Here is a 20,600-nt window from a genome sequence, read left to right on the forward strand (position 1 = left end):
CCTGGCAGACTGTAGTCCCTTCCCTTCATCCTTCTGAGTAGACTTGGTGCCAGGGGGACTTCAGATGGTCTCGTGGGTCTGAAAGTTTGGCTTATCCTAAGAAGACCCCCTAGAGGGTACTGCAGTAGTATAATTCTACAGTTTTTAATTTTCTTTTCCAAGTGAGAAAAATAGTATTTTAACTTTATATCAGTTAATTGATTCTGTTTTATGAGTGCTTTGGAAGGAACTTTAGAGTATGAGTCAGGACACGTGGCTTTTAGTCCTAGTTTTTTAATAATGAATTATGTTACCTTGAACAAGTCACTTAATCTCTCTGAAACTCAGTTTTCTTAAGTATTAGATAAGAAATTTGACCAATGTCATTTCTGGTGTCCCTTCCAATTCTAAATCTTATAGTTCTCTAATTTTCTTATCATCATAAGTTAATTTTTAAGCCTCTCTTATGGGAGCATGTCATATTTCTTTTAGCCTGGCAGGTGATCAGATAGCTGAAAGCCTAAGGTGCTGTAGTGTACATTTTATCAAATTTAGGTTTTGGAAAAGTCACATTATAGCTGTATAGTTCCAGAAGAAACGTTTACTGCCTATACAATAGAATTTAAATAATTTAAATTAAAAATACTTGAGGAACTTCGGGAAGGGAAAACCAATTAGAATGAAAGTTTGAAAAGTTTTTGATTATTTTAAAATTTTCATCTCAACTTCCATTCATAGGTTGTGAACTGGCTTGAAGGGCCTGGATCAGAACAGCTGAGAGCCCAGTGGGGGATTGGAGACTCCATTCGGGCTTCCCAAGCTCTACAGCAGAAGCACGAAGAGATCGAGAGCCAGCACAGTGTGAGAGGCTTTTTCCTCTGCAAGTTACAGAGCTATTATTAATGTGCATAATTAATAGCGTGTGGTACTAAGTGATAAGTTGCTGTACACCTTGGTTTAGGGGCATAAAGTATGGTATGTTTAATGGCTATCAAGTACATTTTGACCACTTAGTACATATTCATTAGAAGTTTGGTTTTGGTTTTGTCTCCAGTATAGCTTAATTATATATTTTTATAGAAACACAATTCATGTGAAATTTTTAAAACTACTGTAACAGAAGAAAGAGTGATAGTACAAAAATACAGCCTTTATCTAGTCTTGAATTTAAAAAGTATAACCTCAGGAACAGGAATTATAAGTTAAATACAAAGTATTCAGGGTTTTTTTCAGCATAAAAGGAAAAACGATTATGTTGGAACCTGTGAAATGCATAAAATATATAGATTTTTCAATTATGGAATTTCATATTTAAGTTTCTTACAAGTACTAACTAGGAAAATTGCAAAGATAATATATATACAGTTGGCCCCTCCGTATCCACAGGTTCCACGCACATCCAAGGATTCAACCAACCAGAGATTGAAAATATTCAGAAAAAAATATTCCATGAAGTTCTAAAAGGCAAAACTTGAATTGTGCTGTTTTATCCAATAGGTGGCACTGCATTGTCACCTTGAGAATAGGTTGTTTGCTGGAGGACGCGTGTATCAGCTTATGATTTTTAAGATGTTCTAATATTTTATTAAAAGCTTTCTTTTCTCTTTGTAAATAAAAGTCAACACTTTAAAGCCTATTTTGGAATTGTTCAGGTCTTATGAAACTATAATGACAAATTTCTAGTGTATTGATTGCTTAATATGGGTAGAATTTGGAGAAACTTTTAATGTACCATTTTGTGTTAAAGCACTCTGTCAAGTATTAAATTTTAGATTCTTTATAAAACCATACTTTAGAAATAAAGCTAAAAATAAACCCAAATTGATTAGGATATTCAATGCTAATATATAGAAAATGAAAATGCTACTAATATATAGTTCTTTGTCAAGGAGTGGCAATGAGAAGTTTACTTGGTTTTTGAATAGTAGGTAAGCACAACAGAAAGAATATTAAGGTGTATGAAAATGATTATAATAACTTAAAATAATTTTTAAAGTATTTTAGTCCAGTAATCTTACTTTAGCTTTTAGGTGGAGGTAGGTGAGTGGTAGGAAAAGCACATAATAGGAAGGTGCAGAAGCATAAATCTCTGAAGTTGCTTTAGGATTCTGTCAGTGTCTCCCCATCCCACAGTACTGACTTCTGGTCTCCGAAGAGAATACTGGCGTGTTGTGCCTTATAGTAAGCAAAACAGGTCTGCATAAAGAATCAAGACCCCATTTCTTCCTAAGGTATTAGCCTAAGTGTGTTGGCAGTGTTTCTTTCCTCCTAGATTGAGATTCCTATATCATAGTATAAAATATAAATACCCATCATTTCACCAACTGTGCATCACCACCAATTCACATACATTTCCAGTGTCAGTCCTGATGACTGCTTTTTCCTTGTATGTGAACATCCAGGTTCATTTCTTATCTACCATCTTAACCCAAATCCCATATCTTGGTGGTGGATTGTTTTTTTAAGTTTGTTTTTGTTTCTGTGCGTGTGTGTGTGTGTGTGTGCTTTCGTTGGGGGGGGCTAGAAATAATCATTTTCTGTACAGTTAAATGTTTATAAGAGGTAAACCAGAGAATGACCATAACTGAACTGAATGCAGCCTGTTCATCTGAGGTTCTATAAATTTTATGTTCCCCAATTTCCTAGGAAGGAACATTTTGATTAAAATGTGTGTGTGTGTGTGTGTGTGTATATGTATATGATTTTTTTCCCCACATCCCAGAGAGACTGATTATTTCTCTATGACAACATCAGTTCTAATTTCAGGTGTTAATTTCATGAGACATACGAGTTCTTAAATTGTTTGCATCTCTGGTCTGGTTATTAGGGCCTATAGTTTGCAAGTTTAAACGAGGAAAAAAGAAATCAGCTTGAGGATGGTAGTTCTTAACCCTTAATGGTCATGAGAGTCACCTGATGTGTTTGTTAAAAGGCCTGTGGCAGAACCCCACCCCCACAGACTCTGATTTGGTAGGTTGGGGGGCACTTAGGTATTTTTAATAAGCACCCCAGGTGATCTGATGTAGAGAGTTCTCACTGCAAGAAATAATATCTCAGGTCTTTTATCCTTTAGTTTACTATTTTTCTCTGAATCACTGTTATTACTTCTTCAAAGAATTAGACCAACTTATTTAGAGCATTAACTAAATTTGTAAATACTATAGATAAGACTGTGAAATCCCTTTCTATTTAGAACACAATAGTGATCATCTTCTCAGGCAATATTTTATGCTTTAAATCAGTCAGTCTCCATTAACCTTTATAATCACTGTGTGGTTAGAAAGTATTTTACATAAATTGGGACGTGAGCATGGCTGGAATTTGGAATCCCTAGCACCAATCCCCCAAGGACATGGAAGGACAGCTGTAGAGAACAGGTTTTCTCAACCTTGGCATTACTGATTTATTCATTGATAAATCTTTGTTGTAAGGACTGTCCTGTGATCGTAGGTATTTAGCAGTATCATTGGCCTCTACCCACTAGGTGCAGTAGCATCCCTCCCTCCCAGTTGTGACAGCCAAAAATGTCTCTAAATATTGCAAAATGTTCCCTAGGGAGCAAAATTGCCACCAGTTGAACATACTGCTATAAAGAAAGAAAAGGATTCTGAGAGATTAAGTGAGTTGATGAAGATCACACCCTTAGGAAGGAAAAAGACAGACCTTGAGTCTGTCTTTCAAGTCTGGTGTTCTTTGCATTACGTATGACTACATCATCTCTAATCATACTCAAAAATTCCATAGTAGTTCAGGCAATAAGACAATATGACAGATTAGAGAAACCCAAGTTTTAGGTACAGGGCATAAGAGAGACCACATTTGGAACAGTACCTGTTACCTACCTAATTTAATGTCAACAAATCTACAATACCTAATATAAAAAGTGTTTTATGTGTTCACTCAGTACATGCTAGTAGGGCACATACTAAATGTCACTTGTTGTTCTGGGCTCTTGAGAATATAGCACTGTCTTATCGTACGGAACTTACGTTCAAGTTGAGGAAAGAGGGAGTGGAGAGCAGTATAGGTAAGGCTTTCCGGAAGGGCCTCTCTGAGGAGATGACATTTAATCAGAGACCTTGAAATGATATGAAGGAGTAATCCAAGCAAAGGGCAATTCAGATCGAGGATACAGCAGTAGAAACACTCTGTGGCAGGAGCTTACTTGCCATGATGGAGGAACAGCAGGTATGTTGGCAATGTTGGAGTGCAGTGAGCAAGATAGGGAGTCAGGGGCCAAAACATGTCATGTGATCTTAGCCCAGAAAAAGGAACTTGAAGTTTGTTTTAAATATTATGTGAAATCATTGGAGAAGTATTTTAGCATATAATTGATTTATGTTTTTAAAAGATCACCAGCTATTGTATAGGGGATAGGGAGTAGGGACAAACAGTGAAATAGGAAGACAGGAAGCTAACAGAATGGAGGCAGCAGAAGTGGTGAGAAGTTGTCAGGCTTACGAGGTTGAGCCGGCAGGACTGGCTTTTGGAGGAGTCATGTGTTTAGCCTTAATGACTATTCAGGTGGGGAAAACTGAGAGAAGTAGGTTTGGGAGGCTGGAGAATCAGTATCTGTGGGGGCAGGTTAGTCATCCAAATGAAGATAGCTGTTAGATAGTTGGGTATCAGTATCTTGGGAAGAGGTCAGGGTTGAAGATATTATTAGTCTATAGATGTTACTTGAAGGCGTGGGACAAGATGAAATCATCCAAACCCAATGAGTATTGGTTTAGAAGAAAAGAGCCTTTGGAAAGCTTAACCCTGGGTCACTCCTAAATTTAGAGGGCAAGGAGAGGAAGGAGAGCCAGCAGAAGAGGCCGAAAAGGATCTGTGTGGCTCAGGAAAGAAGTGAAAAGGGAGGGAGAGTTGGTCACCTTTGTTAAAATCAACTGAGAGGTCCAATAAGATAAAGACTGAGATTTTTTTGATAAGAGTGGGAAGGACAAAATCCTGATCAGAGTGAATTAAAAAAAGAATAGGAAATAAGGTAGAGTGAGTATAACGATCTCCTTTAAGGGAAGGTTTTTTATCTTTAATTTACATATATTAAAATCCACATATCTTAAGTATATATTTTGTTTTTTAGTAGAATATGCAGTTTATTTGTACGCTGATGGGAATAATCCAGTTGAAAAGAGAAGATAATTGCAAGAGCAAAACCTTGCATAGGCAGCAGAGGTTAATCTGCAGAGTCCAGTGGAGCAGTTGGCCTTAGAATCAGGCAGAGTTCCTTCATTATTTTAGCAGAGAGGGCAGAGCCTAGGGCTACAGAAGCGGGGAAGGTAATAGATTTGTCTGTGAGAGGATGAAAGAGTTCTCTTCTGATGGCGTCGTAGTGAATTATGAAGTTGGATTTTTGGCTAGAGTGAAGAGGTGAAAGGGAGTTGGATATTTAAGAAGTGAAAAGAACATATCATAAGAATAGGGAGGTGAAATAACTAGAGAAATACAGTAGGGTTTCTGAAGACCCATTTGAGGTTATTTGGTCACAACTTTTAAAAGACACCTACCACATAGTTGATTTGATCCAGCCACCTTCAGCTGCTGGAGGCATGCAGCAGGAAGAGAAACCAGGTCTGAGGTTTTGTTTGTTCAAATAGAAGTACAGTTAATACACAAGTACACAATATTATATAAGTCTCAGGTGTAAAATATAGTGATTCACAGTTTTTAAAGGTTATACTCCATTTATAGCTATTATAAAATATTGGCTATATTCCCCATGTTGTACAGTATATCCTTGTGGCTTATTTTTATACCTAATAGTTTGTACCTCTTAATCCCCACCCCCTATCTTGCCCTCCCCCACTGGTAACCACTAGTTTGTTCTCTATATCTGTGAGTTTGCATCTTTTTTATTATATTTTCTAGTTTGTTGTATTTTTTTAGATTCCACATTTATATGGATTATCATACAGTATCATACAGATTTATCTTTTTCTGACTTATTTCACATAGCATAATGTCCTCTAAGTCCATTCATGTTGCTAAAAATGTCAACATTTTGTTCTTTTTTATGGCTGAGTAGTAGTCCATTGTGTGTGTGTGTGTGTGTGTGTGTGTGTGTGTGTGTATCCCACATCTTCTTTATCCATTCATTTGTATATGGACACTTAGATTGCTTTTATATTTTAGCTATTGCAAATAGTGCTGCTGTGAACATTGGGGTACATGTATCTTTTTGAATTAGCATTTTGGGGGGCTTTTTGGGTATAAACCCAGGAGTAGAATTGCTGGTTCATATGTTAGTTCTATTTTTAGTTTTTCGATAAACCTTCATACTCTTTTCCACAGTGGCTGCACCAATTTACATTCCCACCAATAGTGTACAAGGGTTCCCTTTTCTCCACATCCTTGCCAACATTTGTTGTTTGTGTGCCTTTTGATGACAGCCATTCTGACAGGTGTGAGGTGGTATGTGTGAGGTGGTATCTCACGGTGGTTTTGATTTACGTTTCCCTGACGATTAGTGATGTTGAGAATCTTTTCATGTACCTGTTGGCCATCTGTATGTCTTCTTTGGAAAAATGTCTGTTCAGGTCTTCTGCCCATTTTTTAATCAGGCTGTTTATTTTTTTGATGTTGAGTTATATTGGCTGTTTATGTAGTTTGGATATGAACCCCTTATTTTTCATATCATTTCCAAATACTTTCTCCCATTCAGTAGGTTGTAATTTTTGTTGGTTTCCTTTTTTGTGAAAAAGCTTTTATGTTTCATTAGGTCCCATTTGTTTATTTTTGCTTTTGTTTCCTTTGCTTTAGGAAACAGATCCAAAAAAAAATATTGCTGCGATTCATGTCAAAGAGTGTTCTGCCTGTGTTTTCCTCTAGGAGTTTTATAGTATCTGGTCTTACATTTAGGTCATTAATCCATTTTGAGTTTATTTTTGTATATGGTGTTAGAGAATGTTCTAATTTTATTCTTTTACATGTAGCTGTCTAGTTCTCCCAGCACCACTTATTGAAGAGACCGTCTTTTCTCCATCATGTATTCTTGTCTCCTTTGTCATAGATTGACCACAAGTGCATGAGTTTATTTCTGGGCTCTATATTCTGTTCCATTGATCTATGGGTCTTTTTTTGTGCCAGTACCATACTGTTTTAATTACTGTAGCTTTGCATTCTGAAGTCAGGGAGGCTGATTTCTCCAGCTCTGTTTTTTTTTCCCAAGATTGTTTTGGATGTTCGGGTTCTTTTGTGTTTCCATACAAATTTTAAAATTATTTGTTCTAGTTCTGTGAAAAATCCCATTGGTACTTCGATAGGAATTGCACTGAATCTGTAGGTTGCCTTGGGTAGTATGGTCATTTAAACAATATTGATTCTTCCAATCCAAGAATATGGTACATCTTTCCATCTGTGTTGTCTTCAACTTCTTTCATCAGTGTCTTATAGTTTTCCGAGTACAGGTCTGTTACCTCCTTAGGTAGGTTTATTCATAGGTATTTTATTCTTTTTGATACAAATGGGATTGTTTCCTTAATTTCTCTTCCTGATAGTTTGTTTTCAGTGTATAGAAGTGCAACAGATTTCTGTAATCAATTTCATATCTTGCAACTTTACTGAATTCATTGATGAGCTCTAGTGGTTTTCTGGTGGTGTCCTTAGGATAGTCTATGTATAGTATCATGTCACCTGCAAACAGTGACAGTTTTACTTCTTCTTTTCCAATTTGGATTCCTTTTATTTCTTTTTCTTCTCTGATTGCTGTGGCTAGGACTTCCAAAACTGTTTTGAATATAAGTGGTGAGAATGAGCATCCTTGTCTTGTTCTTGATCTCAGAGGAAATGCTTTCGTCTTTTCACCATTGAGTATGATGTTAGCTGTGAGTTTTTCATATATGGCCTTTATTATGCCGAGGTTTGTCTCCTCTATGCCCACTTTCTGGAGAGTTTTTCTCATAAATGGATGCTTTTTCTGCATCTGTTCTTTGTTTTTGACAGGTGAGTCTGATGGAAGGAAGGAGAGCAGGGCATGAGCATGGGTTGTGCCCTGGAGGTGGTTATAGCCTCTGACAAAGGGTAGAAGGGAGGACCTGAGGCTCCTGAGTGCTGGACAGTAGAACATGCTGAGATCAATGGATTGGTGGACCTCATGGGACTGTAGGAGCAGGCATACTAAAGGATGTGAATTGGAGAGTCAGCAACTGGTGATCAGAGAATGGGATTCTTGAAATTAAGATTTGGGGGCTGTATAGTAGTATATGATAATGACAAAATGTTGTGTCTGTTGGAGTAGGTAGCTGAGGTGGGGTGAGGACAGGATAGTTGGAAGTGAGGGAGGGAGTCAAGGAACTAAGACTTAGTTCAGTGTTGATTGGATGTCTACACAGTGGAAGTCAGGAAGAAGGCTGGCACTGAGAGGAAGTTCAGGGAAGTCTGCTAGCTCTGAGATGAGGGCCTGCAACAGAAAAGGTTGGCAGGATGTAATCCTACTACATGCATTTCACTGGAGATGTGGTTTTTGAGAGAAGGAGCAGAAGAAATGGTTTGGAAAGAGTAATGAGGAGTGAGGCAGCCATCTCCCCCACTTCCAGGCTTGTGGTAGGTTGGCTGTACAAGCAAAAACAGCCATCAGAAGGGCTGCAGAGCTAACTGCTTCCTCTGAGGGTGACAGGTTTCACTCACAACAGGAAAGAGAAGGGGACATTTAGAGGCCAGGATGAGCAAATAGATCCTGCTGTTGGCAGGAGTGAATTCCAGGGATCGCAGTGGAAGGATTTGGGCGCTGGGGACTTTTCGTCCTCAATTTAAATAATTTTGCTTTAGAAAACTCTCATATATGTTACTTAGTATATCTGGAGATATTGTAAAATGTAATGTATTCTTCAGGAACTGATTTGATCCTTAATTTACTTTACAACCTCCATATTACAGGAATGGTTTGCAGTTTATGTGGAACTTAATCAGCAAATTGCAGCACTCTTAAATGCTGGGGATGAGGAAGATCTTGTGGAACTGAAGTCGCTGCAGCAACAACTTAGTGATGTTTGTTATCGACAGGCCAGTCAGCTGGAATTTAGGCAGAATCTCTTACAAGCAGCTCTTGAATTTCATGGTGTTGCCCAAGATGTAAGTGTCTACTCTGATTGCTTTTCTTTTCTTCAAATTATCTGAATACTTATCTGCACATCATTTTTGCAGGTTTGCATGTCTCCTAATTATTTTTCTGGAACAGTAAAATTTACTGGTGGGGGAAATAAGATACACTTCTTTGATTTTTTAAAAAAATTTTAAGTCATTCTGCATGCAACTAAATTTTTTTTTGTTGTCTAAATAGAGTGTCCCAACCTCTTAGATATATTTCATTTGGATAGTTTTTTCAGTCTTCATGCTTTATAACATAGATTGAAATGGAAGTTTCAATACTTTTTAACATTCTGCTGACCTGGACATACTTTGTCTTCCTGGTGCATGCATCTGTGTGTTCTGTCATTCAGATAACATGTATTCTAATTATTTGTCCTTGTCTTTTAACAGCAGAGTCTTTTTCAAGTATAATTGTGATAACCTCATTAGATATAAACCTCATTAATCATTAAACACTTTAGATGCTGATTACATCAGGGTTATCTCTTTGGTGTCCCTCTGCTTTAGTTGTCTCAGCAGTTGGATGGCTTATTAGGGATGTTGTGCGTAGATGTAGCACCAGCTGATGGAGCATCGATTCAGCAAACTTTAAAACTGCTTGAAGAGAAGCTGAAAAGTGTTGGTAAGCAGATTTTAAAAATGCTGAAACATAAGGGTTCTTTTTTTTAAAAATATCACTACCATGGTTAGACAAGTCAACTTACACTGATCTAATTATAATTATTAACAGGGACCATAGGAAAAATTGGTATAAAAAAGGCTTTATCCCCTTAAAGGGTGTAATTTATGCTACAGTGTTTATTTTTCATTGTTGGTCAGTCACCCTTCCTTCACAGGGCCTTTAGCCTTTCTTGTTTACCCAGCCGAATCTACAGGTGCTATGTCTTGCATATTCTATGAACAGTTATTTGTAGTGCATGCATAAACTGTAATTAGCTGTGAAATGTTCTGTGGTAAACCCTGTATGCCCCAAACTGTGTTTTATGCAATGATTTTTGTTGTTGCTATATCCTAACCTTGTGAAAAAATAGTTGGTTTGGTTCTGTGCATTTGTTTCTCCAAACTGGGAATACTGCCGAGGTTACATACTCTCCAAGGAGAGGATGGTCCAATTTCATTAAGCTAGTACCCTTACTTGACACCAAGGGTTTTTACATTTTACTGCAGTAGGAAATACAGTGAATTTCCCTAAGACGTGACTGGGAGAGGTGGATAGTGGATGTGAAAATGAGAGGGGAGTTGTATTGAGTGGGACAGGAGGGCAAAGGAGAATGGAGGAGAGGAAAGCAGTAACTTAAGGCAGAGATTTAGTGGAAAATGGTGACATGTGATTGAACCAATTTAATTAATTTTGAAAAGGACTTGAGGGAATGGGTGTGAAAAATCACGTTTGTATTGGCATTTTACTTGCTTACAGTCTTCGTTATTTTTAACAGATGATATGCGGAATACAATGTTTAGTATTTAATATGCCAAATGAAATTTATTTCAAAATGTCACAAGTTTTCTTAAACCATATTTTTCTTTTAAAAATGCTAAAAGAATTCTGGTATATGTACCTAATTTAGAGTCTTGTAAACATATCCTAAGTGTTGCTTCTCATTGGGTGTAAGCTGGACAGCGCCTATACTCAAAATGTTCAGTGTCCTTTTACAGTGAGAATACATTGCTTGAATGTTTTAATGTCTTGTAACTCATATATTTTTTGAACAGAATACTTGCCTTGTTCTCCTAAAAATTGGACTACCTAAAAACGGGAAAAAATTGAAAATCTTATCAAAATAGAAATTCTCACACTTCCTATTTGCAGTTTTGAAAAGTAATTGTTATCTATGGAAATTCACCTTTTGGAAATTCCCTTTAGGGAGAATTTGAATGAGAGGGAGCTCCAGTTTGAGCCACATTTAAAGGGGTTTTATTGATCGAAATATTTAGAGGGCTCCATCCCAAAGTAGTTTAATGTACAAAGTTGTTATACTTGGAATCCAAGTACAGTATCTGCTGAGAGGATTTACTTAAGGGAGGGAAAGCTTCTTTGGTTTAAGAGATTAAATATAGTAACTTTTGTTTTAGATGTAGGATTGCAAGGTTTGCGTGAAAAAGGTCAAGGTCTTCTGGATCAGATCTCCAATCAGGCATCCTGGGCCTATGGAAAGGATGTAACCATTGAAAATAAAGAAAATGTGGACCACATACAAGGAGTGATGGAAGATATGCAGCTTAGGAAACAAAGGCAAAGTTTGACTGTTCATGTTAATTTTTGCTAAGACAACCTAATATTAATTAAAATGAAAAGTGATGTTATTATATTTTCCATACAGAGTAAAAATTCTTACCTGTTATATAGTAGGCATGTAGTTGGTTTTTGGTGAATGTAATGATTATTGTGTATAATTGCACTAACAAATAATGGCAGTTTGTTCAATTAATGGGCACATTTTCCCTTTTTACTCAGTGGTAAAAATTTCGGTTCCACTCAAGTACATCACATTCCATATCCCCAGTGTAGCCTATGACTCGTCTATCTTTTAAGAAAACTCTTTTTGGAGAATTTTGCTTTTCTATTTTCATTTAGTTTAGAGTTGCTATTAAATCTGTCATTTACATTGATGTGTTTCTTCATCTAAACGTCTCAGAAATTTTCATGCATCCGTTGTTCTCATATTTGCTGTAGAAGGATTAGACAGTAAACTCTGGGTAAGATGATTTTTAGTTTCCTTTGATGTAGAACTAGGAATTTAAAGGGTTCTTTGAAAACTCAGTTTGCAATAGCAATTGCAGAGTATTGCAAAGTAAAGGATTAAATTAACATATGCTAGTATATATAGGCTAGCATGGTTGTGTGAAATCTTTGTGCACTTAGAAATTCTAAGGTCATCAACAAAAACCTCACAGAAACTCTTCCCTTACATCACAGAGAAAACAGTCATTAGACAGAAATTCCTTCTATCCTCATATCTGCAAACGTATCCATTTCATTATTTATGCTCATCACAAAGATGATATATGTCTGCTCTCATCAAAGCCATGTGTCCCCATCATCTTCTCACTCCGTCAATTCCCATTCTCTGCTCTGATCCCTGCCTTTCATTTAAATGCTTAAATCTCTCCTATTAAAAAAAAAAATTAGACAATTACACACATGCATATACCTTCAACCCTTTGTCTTCTAGCCCTAGAATTCTCCTTCCTGACAGCTGTCATTGATGGTCTAATCTGCACTCATACTTCCTCACTGCCTCTAGTTACTTTTCATCCCTTCTCAGTCTCCCCTCTCCCCTCACCATTTCACTGGACATACTCTTACTGATGTTACAAGTGACTTTGTAATCGCCATGTGTAATAAATGCTTGATCTTGCTCAAAATCCAGGGAATGCTTTTGCTCCTGACATTGCTTGACCACTCTGAATAGAATTAGGCACAAGTGACTTTTTCTTTCTTCTTGAAACTTCCTGACAACCTTGTCTTCTTTGAAAACACCCTCACGAGTCTCCTCCTGGCACTCTGTTTCTTCTTGGTTCTCTTCACTGATTTCTTGTTCTCTAGCTAATTTCACTGCTTTCAGGGTTTGTTCTGAGGCCAAATTCTCTTCTCACTCTTTGTCTTCTCCCTACTTTAATGACTTTCTTTAATATGACCATGATTGAGTAGTTATGACTCTGACCCAGACCCCTCTTCTGTATGTTAGACCCGTAGTTCCTCTTACTTACTGAATGTCTCCACCTGGATGCCCCATACACTACTCAAAAAAACTAATATGGACAGATCAGAATCATTCTCCTCCAAAACTTGCTCTTCTCCTTTAGTTTCCTATCCAGGTTAAAAATACCATCAGCTACCAAACTTGGAATTTATGCCAAGGATTTATTAAAATCCTTACTCTTCCTCATCCCTTACAGCCTAATCAGATGCCCAAGTTCTGCTGTCTCTGAATCATGAACACTTCTTTCTACCTGATCTTAGCTGCCTCTGGCATTGCTCGTTTACAGTCTGTTGTGCAAGAGCACAGTCTTTTGTAAAGCGCACATCTAATCCCCAACTTCCTTGTATAAACCCCTCTCGGTGACTTCCTGTTTTCTCAGATGAAGTTCAGTCTCCTTGGAATAGTGTAGGAGACCCTTATAATCCAATCCTGCATAATCTTACCTCCTTTGATTTTTCTACAAAACCACACACTTGTTTTCACTTTCCTGAACGCATCATGCTATTTCATGCATCCATGACTTAGAATACGTCTTTCCTTGTTTTCTGCCAACTGGATTCCTACTTAGTCTTTAAGACTCAGGGGTACTTATCCTTGGAAACCTTTTTAGATTTCTAAGGCAAGTTTGTTACTTATTCCTCCCTATTCTCATACAGCTCCGCAGTAGTGTTTATCACATTGTTTATTTAAAAGTCCATCTCCCCAAATGAGACCATCTTAAAAGTAGTGACCATATCTTATCCTTTTCAAGCACATTAGTCATACCTGACAATATGTGTTGAATATGTGTATGATATCATCTTCATCACTGAAGTGGCTTACATTGTCTTTTAGCTTCAAATTGTAAAAATACTTATCATGATTACTTCCCTTCAGTCCCTTGTAGAATTGTTTAACCAAGTTGCGTTTTAACAATATGTTATGGGCTTTTGTTGAGGGCATCCTTATAAAAAATAGCCTTGTGACAATGACTTACTTATTGTTATCAAGTTTCCTTAAGAATATCAACTATAGTGGAGTCCAGTGCCTCATGGGGAGCTTGTTATTGGTATTTGGTACTGCAGTGAGTTTCCACCTTCCCATCTAAAGTTCATGGAATTGCATGGGAATGAAGGGAATCAGAATGAAGGGATCAGAGCTGAGCTAGATCAAGTCAGCTTAAAATTGTAATCTGTATATTATCCAGGCAGACCAGAGTAAAATTTAAGAATACTCTGAATTGTGTTTCTCTCCACCCAGAGATCAACAGAATTTTTTTTCTTTCTTAAGAACATAGATGGAAGTTTTTTTAATTCAAAATTTGATATTACTCTGGGTAATGTGTAATGTAATGAAAAGCTTTATTTATTGTTTTTATTCCCTTGGAGCATCATTCTCTAAACTAGTATTTTAGAAACTTTACATTTTTATCTTTGAAGGTTGTTTAATGCTAATTGGCAGTTGATATTGCTTCAGGTTTTAGTGTACTGCTGTGTTTGTGCTTTGCTTCAGTATTTTGCAGAATCCATCCTATACTCAGAAGGGTTTGTGATTTAGTACCATTCAGGTATTTTAAGGTTTTAATATAACACAGATACAGATATCCTTAAAATTCTTCCAAATCAATACAAAATAGTTACAGCCTCCATAGTGTAGGACTGAGTATTTTAGTATACTGTAAAACATGTGTGCCAGATGGTGGTGTTATACTAGTTATCAACAAAACTGAAATGTCCTAAATTTATGTTTGGATTTATTAGATGTGAAGACATGGTAGATGTGCGAAGATTAAAGATGCTTCAGATGGTGCAGTTGTTTAAATGTGAAGAAGATGCTGCCCAGGTAAAGATCAATCAGGCACATTATGCACTTGCCTTTTCTTAGAAGATTGATTTCACCTAACTATAAACAAAAGTGTACTTTTCATGGTCCTAAGCAAGTAAATTCATTAAGTCACATTCTAGTTTATCCTGTCAAAATAATAAAGTTTTGTATTCCCACTTACCTTACTGGTCTCATTTTTTAAAAATTTATTTTAATTAATTTATTTTTGGCTGTGTTGGGTCTTCGTTGCTGCACGCAGGCTTTCTCTAGTTGCGGCGAGTGGGGGCTACTCTTTGTTGTAGTGCACGGGTTTCTCACTATGGTGGCTTCTCTTGTTGTGGAGCACGGGCTCTAGGTGCGTGGGCTTCAGTTGTGGCACACGGGCTTCAGTAGTTGTGGCACACGGGCTTCAGTAGTTGTGGTGCATGGGCTCTAGAGTGCAGGCTCATTAGTTGTGGTGCATGGGCTTAGTTGCTCCGTGGTATGCGGGATCTTCCCGCACCAGGGCTCGAATCCTTGTCTCCTGCATTGGCAAGTGGATTCTTAACCACTGCACCACCAGGGAAGCCCTTACTTGTCTCATTTGACTTATCTTCTCAATGAAATGCTCTATTGAGCTAGAAATTGGGATTATGTATTATTTATTACTGTTGATTTGGTTGTCAGTTACACATCCCAGGATGAAGCCTGGTGTAGCTTATTGCTTTTTAACCCACAAGAAGGTTTTTCAGCTAGATAAACAATTTGCTATCTTTGTATAGTTAGCATCAAAGAACATGATTCCAGCTTGACATAGAAGAAACTTATGATTTTAAGTAGTAACATAAATCTATAATGAGATTCCAATAAGATTATATTACATAAACACATGATGTTCTATTAGTATAAATCATGCAATGTTAATTTTAAATGAGTGCTTCTCTTTAATAGGTCTTGTCTTTAGATTTTTAAAAATTTTGAGTGGGAGGAGAGGTCATTAATTCATGTAGCTTGGCATTGAATGAAATAAGCTATTAAGGTTATAACTAATGGATTAATTATTCACATGATAGTAATCTTTCTTTATATAAATATGATGTTTTGATATAAGACATAAAGAGTTATGAATCCAGCTTCACTGTTATTTATTTTCGTTTAGGCAGTAGAATGGCTAAGTGAACTTCTGGATGCTCTTCTTAAGACCCACATCAGACTGGGTGATGATGCCCAGGAAACGAAAGTTCTACTGGAGAAGCATAGAAAATTTGTTGATGTTGCCCAGGTGCAGAGCTGGTTATCTTCCTTTTCTACAAGCTATGTGTTTGCATAGCTTTCTGCATGATTGTAATGTAACTTAACCTTCCAAGTCCAAGAAGATTGGTTACGTTAATCCAGAAATATTACAGAACTAAGAAAATGTCAGCCGGTGAATCAAAACTAGCCTGCATAAACTTGAGAGGGTTTATGTTTTCCTGAATACAGGTTCTGTATGCTTCCTCTGATTTATGGTATATATTATGACATTTTTAGGCAGTAACTGTTCATTCACGAAAGTAAATCAGTAAATGACAAACCCTAGTTTCTGCATCTCACTAGTGTTAGCATAGCAACACAGATTTTTTTTTTTGCATGTGAAAAGTATCTTAATTTATTTTCTCTAACTATTGAGTTCACATTGTAACAGTGTGGTTTCCTGTATGTAATATAAAGTGCCCACTTGCCACCCATTCATTTTGATCAATGAGGGAGCAAACCTTTTTTTTTTTTTTTTTGTGGGGTGGGGGGTCATGGTTGAGCAGACCGAGGTGGGGAAAACAGAGTAAGAGAGGGAAGCCAGACAAGAAATAAACTTAATAAAAATTAACTGAAAGTATTGCTTCCCCTTTATCATTTATGCATGCAGACAGTTTGTAGCAGTAAGTGCCAGTGGACTTACTCATTATTGCTTTCTAGTAGTGTTGCTTAATTGTCATCTCAGTCCTCCTGCACACTTTCCCATCCCTCTTTTCAGAATTCTTTTATTATAATTTCATGTTGACTTTTTCTTTTTCAGAGCACTTATGACTATGGAAGACAGTTGCTACAGGCCACAGTTGTGCTGTGCCAGTCTTTGCGCTGCACCTCTCGATCATCTGGGGATACACTTCCTCGACTGAACAGAGTATGGAAACAATTTACGATAGCATCTGAAGAGAGGGTACATAGGCTGGAAATGGCTATTGCGTTTCACTCAAATGCTGAAAAGGTTCGCTTTTTTAAAAATGTAGTTTCAGTAGTGTTTGTACGTTTAAAATATGTTAACCTTGTAATTTTGTTATTAGTCTGTTTTTTAAAATTTTATATTAATTTCATTGTTTAAAGATTGTTTAGATATAATGTATTGTCTTAGAAAGTTCAAATCAGATTCTTAGTAAGCCATACCAGTGCTAGAGGACTGTGGTTAGAGGAGTTGAAACTATCCAGTAGTCCTCTCTCAGCAGCACGTCTCTCCTCACCAGACCTGGTGCCCAGAATGTACTGTCTGTTCTTTCAGGTGTCATGACTCCCATCTGTTTCATTATGCCAGGAAAGGAAACTTTGCTTTGGCAACTACTACTAATTGTCATAAATTTTTTAAAAGGTCATTTGTGATTTTTATAATGTTTAGAGACTGTCCAGCTAAAATTATGAGAGTAAGGATAAAATAACTTTTATTCATTCTAGAATTTATTATTTAATGAATTCATTAGTCCCAGAAACCAAAAATGAAATATGCAGGCAAATTTTCAATAGAACCTTTTTCTCAACTGCACAGTGAAAATTTATAGCACCCAAGCCTTATATTTCCATTCCAAAGAGGAGTCTTACTAAGTAGTTAACTTTGTTTTGATCTCTTAACGATCACAGTTTATATGTAGGGAATGTTCAATACAATTTAAGATATGAGAAACCTAAGATGTAAATGTGATAGCCTTAGTCTGTAGAACAGAAGAGAAATTGCCAGGAACCTCAGGAATTAAGCAGTTTCTGTCTGTGTTATGCAGTACATTTGTTAGGAAATGTCCACAGTTAACTCTTTTTGAGCTGGTCACTGAACTCCACAGGTCAGTGTTTTAGTGTAAAATGGGCCTGGTGATGATGAATGAAAGTACACAAAATGGCTTGACTTGTTTATCTATTGATTGTTTTAATGAAAACTTTTTATTGAAATATAGTATTAACATAGAAAAGTGTACAGCTCAAATGTTCTGCTCACTGAATTTTCATAGAGTGAGCATGCCTGTGTAATCAGTGCACTATTCAAACAACAGAACGTTACCAGTACCTCAGAGGCTCTCCACCCTCTTTTAATCACCCTGCTTCTGCTGCCCATCGCGGGGTGACCACTGGCCTGATTTCTAACACCACTGATAACTTTTTAGGATTGTGCTTTAAAAATGTATCTGCAAAGACATTTTAAAACCTAGATCTCTTTAAGAAGTTATGTAAGAATGAATATGGTTGAGACTTTTTTTCGTAGAAAATTAATGTTCTTATTTCTTCTGGTACATGGCCTTTATCATGCTTGTAGTAAACTCTTTAAGTTATTTTATTGTGCCAACCTATGTAAAGCCTTTTGTTATCAGATGTTATTTTTCTTTTGAGTGTGTTGTATTTTATACCAGTAAGCATAAATATAACCACAACTATAAGCAACTTGTATAGCAAATGATAGTGATTGGGAAAATATTTAAATTTAATCTAGAATTTTACAATATGAAAATGTCCTTTATGAGTAATGCTGAAGTAAACATAATTGGATTAAGTAAAATATAATGCAAAAAAAGTTGTAAAAATAAATACTTTCTTCTGCCCCAAATTTTGCAGGTTTTTTTCTTGGAGGTAATTTTTTTAAATTAGTATTATTATTTTAAATCTGGAGTGTATCTTAGACCCATAGAACATCTCAATTTGAGACTAGCCATACTTCAAAAGCTCACTAGCCACATGTACTTAGTGGCTACTATGTGTGGGTCTGTACTTGTAGACTTAACTGTTACAAATCACAGCATTTTTTTCTTTCTTTCCTTATTTTCTTTTGTACCATTTAAATTTAAATGGTAATAGTTACGGAAAAAATAATATCAAGGACTGTAGAACTTCTATGTTTGAATTAAAACCTTAATCAATTTACATCTTTTTTTGTTGTTATTTTTGTTTTGTTTGCTTACATCATTTAACTCAGGTCAGTGGATCACTTTTTAAAATAACTATAAAGTTTCTAGCTAGATAATCACATCAGTTATGTGTTTGTACTCTGAGTATTTGTTGTTATGTATTTATGTTTTCTTTCATTTTTGAAGTCTGTAAGCTCTTTGAGGTCAAAATCTGTATCTCATTCATATCCCAAGCTGCTACATAAACATAAAGTAAGTATTCAATAAATAGTTACTTAATGAATGAAAGAATACTACTTTTTAAGCACAGTTTGAGCTTAGATTCCAAATAGTAGTCTAGTATTATTTTTTTCTTGGAAATCACTATAAACCTCTTTATACTCCAGTTATATTATTGGTAGGGATTGTGTATTTCATTTTGTTTGAATTTCTTAGGCCAGCTTTGATCAATCTTCTATAATGGCATACACGAAGATGCCAAGAACAGAACAAAAACACCTTCAATCTACTAAACTTGGATGAATTTGATTCCTTTTCTGTGTCTCTTGATTGATGTTGCATTTTTATTTGTTGCAGATTTTGCAAGACTGTCCAGAAGAGCCTGAAGCTATTAATGATGAGGAGCAATTTGATGAAATTGAAGCAGTTGGGAAATCGCTTTTAGATAGACTAACTGTTCCTGTGGTTTATCCTGATGGGTATGGTGCATGTTCTTACAATTTGTGTTTTTATCAGTAAGGTCTTAAAGGGATATCAAGAGAAGAAAGTCTGTTTCTTAAAAAGTCCTGGTAAATTAGCTTTGGTTCACATTTTCAATTTCTATAAAAGGTTAGTTTAAAATGAAAAGAAATCCATACTGGGCTCTTAACAATAGTAGCAATTGGTACTTGCTGCTGTCAAATTTATTGCTCTTGATAGCTTGTTGTAGAATAAAGATCATCGACTAGGTTGACATCTTGGGTTCTCGCCTTGACTTCGATGGTAAGGAGCTGGGTGACTCTGGGCTTCATTCATGGAAGGGACGGGGAGGGAACTAATGTTTAGTAACTTAAAATATATACCAAGCCCCAGGTTAAACACTTCACCTTAATTACTTTTGACCAGGGCTAGAGCAGTATGATTATTTTGATTCACAAATGAAGAAACTAAAGCTCAGAAAGGTTAAGTAAGGTCCTCAGGATTTCACAGCTTCTGAGTGGAATTAGAATATAGTTCCAGGTCTGTCTAGCACCAGATCCATTCTCTTTTCACTGTGCTGTATGGAGTCCTAATTTCTTCATTTGTAAAATGATGGGGTTCTGATTCTCACATTCATTTCCATTTCAAATAGTTGATCATAAAAATAAGAAATAGCCTCTTGAAAATAAACAGACGAGTAAATGAATCAGAAGGAGCTTTATCTACAAGGAGCTAGACCTTCTTAGTAAAAATAATTTAGAAGTAATCCAGAGGATGTTGAATTAAAACAATAGAGAGGGCTTCCCTGGTGGCGCAGTGGTTGAGAGTCCGCCTGCCGATGCAGGGGACACGGGTTCGTGCTCCGGTCCGGGAAGATCCCACATGCCGTGGAGTGGCTGGGCCCGTGAGCCATGGCCGCTGAGCCTGCGCGTCCGGAGCCTGTGCTCCGCAACGGGAGAGGCCGCAACAGTGAGAGGCCCGCATACTGCAAAAAAATAAATAAGTAAAAAATAAAACAATAGAGAAACCAAACCATTGAATACAGGTATCCTTACATTGTAACAGAGTGTAATGGGTACGATTGTGGACTCTGGATCCAGATTTGTTGGGTTTAAATCTCAGCTCCGCCACTTATGAGCTATGACATCTTGGGCAAGCCACTTAACCTTTCTATGCCTCAATTCCCTCATCTAAAAATAGGGATATATGGGGCTTCCCTGGTGGCGCAGTG

The 20,600-nt window shown here is 36.7% G+C and overlaps 1 protein-coding gene across 4 annotated transcripts in view; it reads left to right on the plus strand.

Moving 5' to 3' along the window:
- Positions 1 to 20,600, plus strand: part of SESTD1 (SEC14 and spectrin domain containing 1) — a 137,388-nt gene that overhangs the window by 107,736 nt on the left and 9,052 nt on the right. For all 4 annotated transcript variants that reach the window (XM_024766576.1, XM_024766567.1, XM_024766596.1 and 1 more), the window contains 8 exons: positions 718 to 840; positions 8,857 to 9,051; positions 9,577 to 9,691; positions 11,143 to 11,302; positions 14,513 to 14,594; positions 15,715 to 15,837; positions 16,609 to 16,800; positions 19,268 to 19,389. In XM_024766576.1, the coding sequence (XP_024622344.1) occupies positions 718 to 840; positions 8,857 to 9,051; positions 9,577 to 9,691; positions 11,143 to 11,302; positions 14,513 to 14,594; positions 15,715 to 15,837; positions 16,609 to 16,800; positions 19,268 to 19,389 (1,112 nt within the window). The remainder of the gene's footprint in view (positions 1 to 717; positions 841 to 8,856; positions 9,052 to 9,576; positions 9,692 to 11,142; positions 11,303 to 14,512; positions 14,595 to 15,714; positions 15,838 to 16,608; positions 16,801 to 19,267; positions 19,390 to 20,600) is intronic.

This window comes from Neophocaena asiaeorientalis, unplaced genomic scaffold (assembly GCF_003031525.2).
Source record: "Neophocaena asiaeorientalis asiaeorientalis breed wild unplaced genomic scaffold, Neophocaena_asiaeorientalis_V1.1 scaffold113, whole genome shotgun sequence".
Lineage (NCBI taxonomy): Eukaryota > Metazoa > Chordata > Mammalia > Artiodactyla > Phocoenidae > Neophocaena > Neophocaena asiaeorientalis.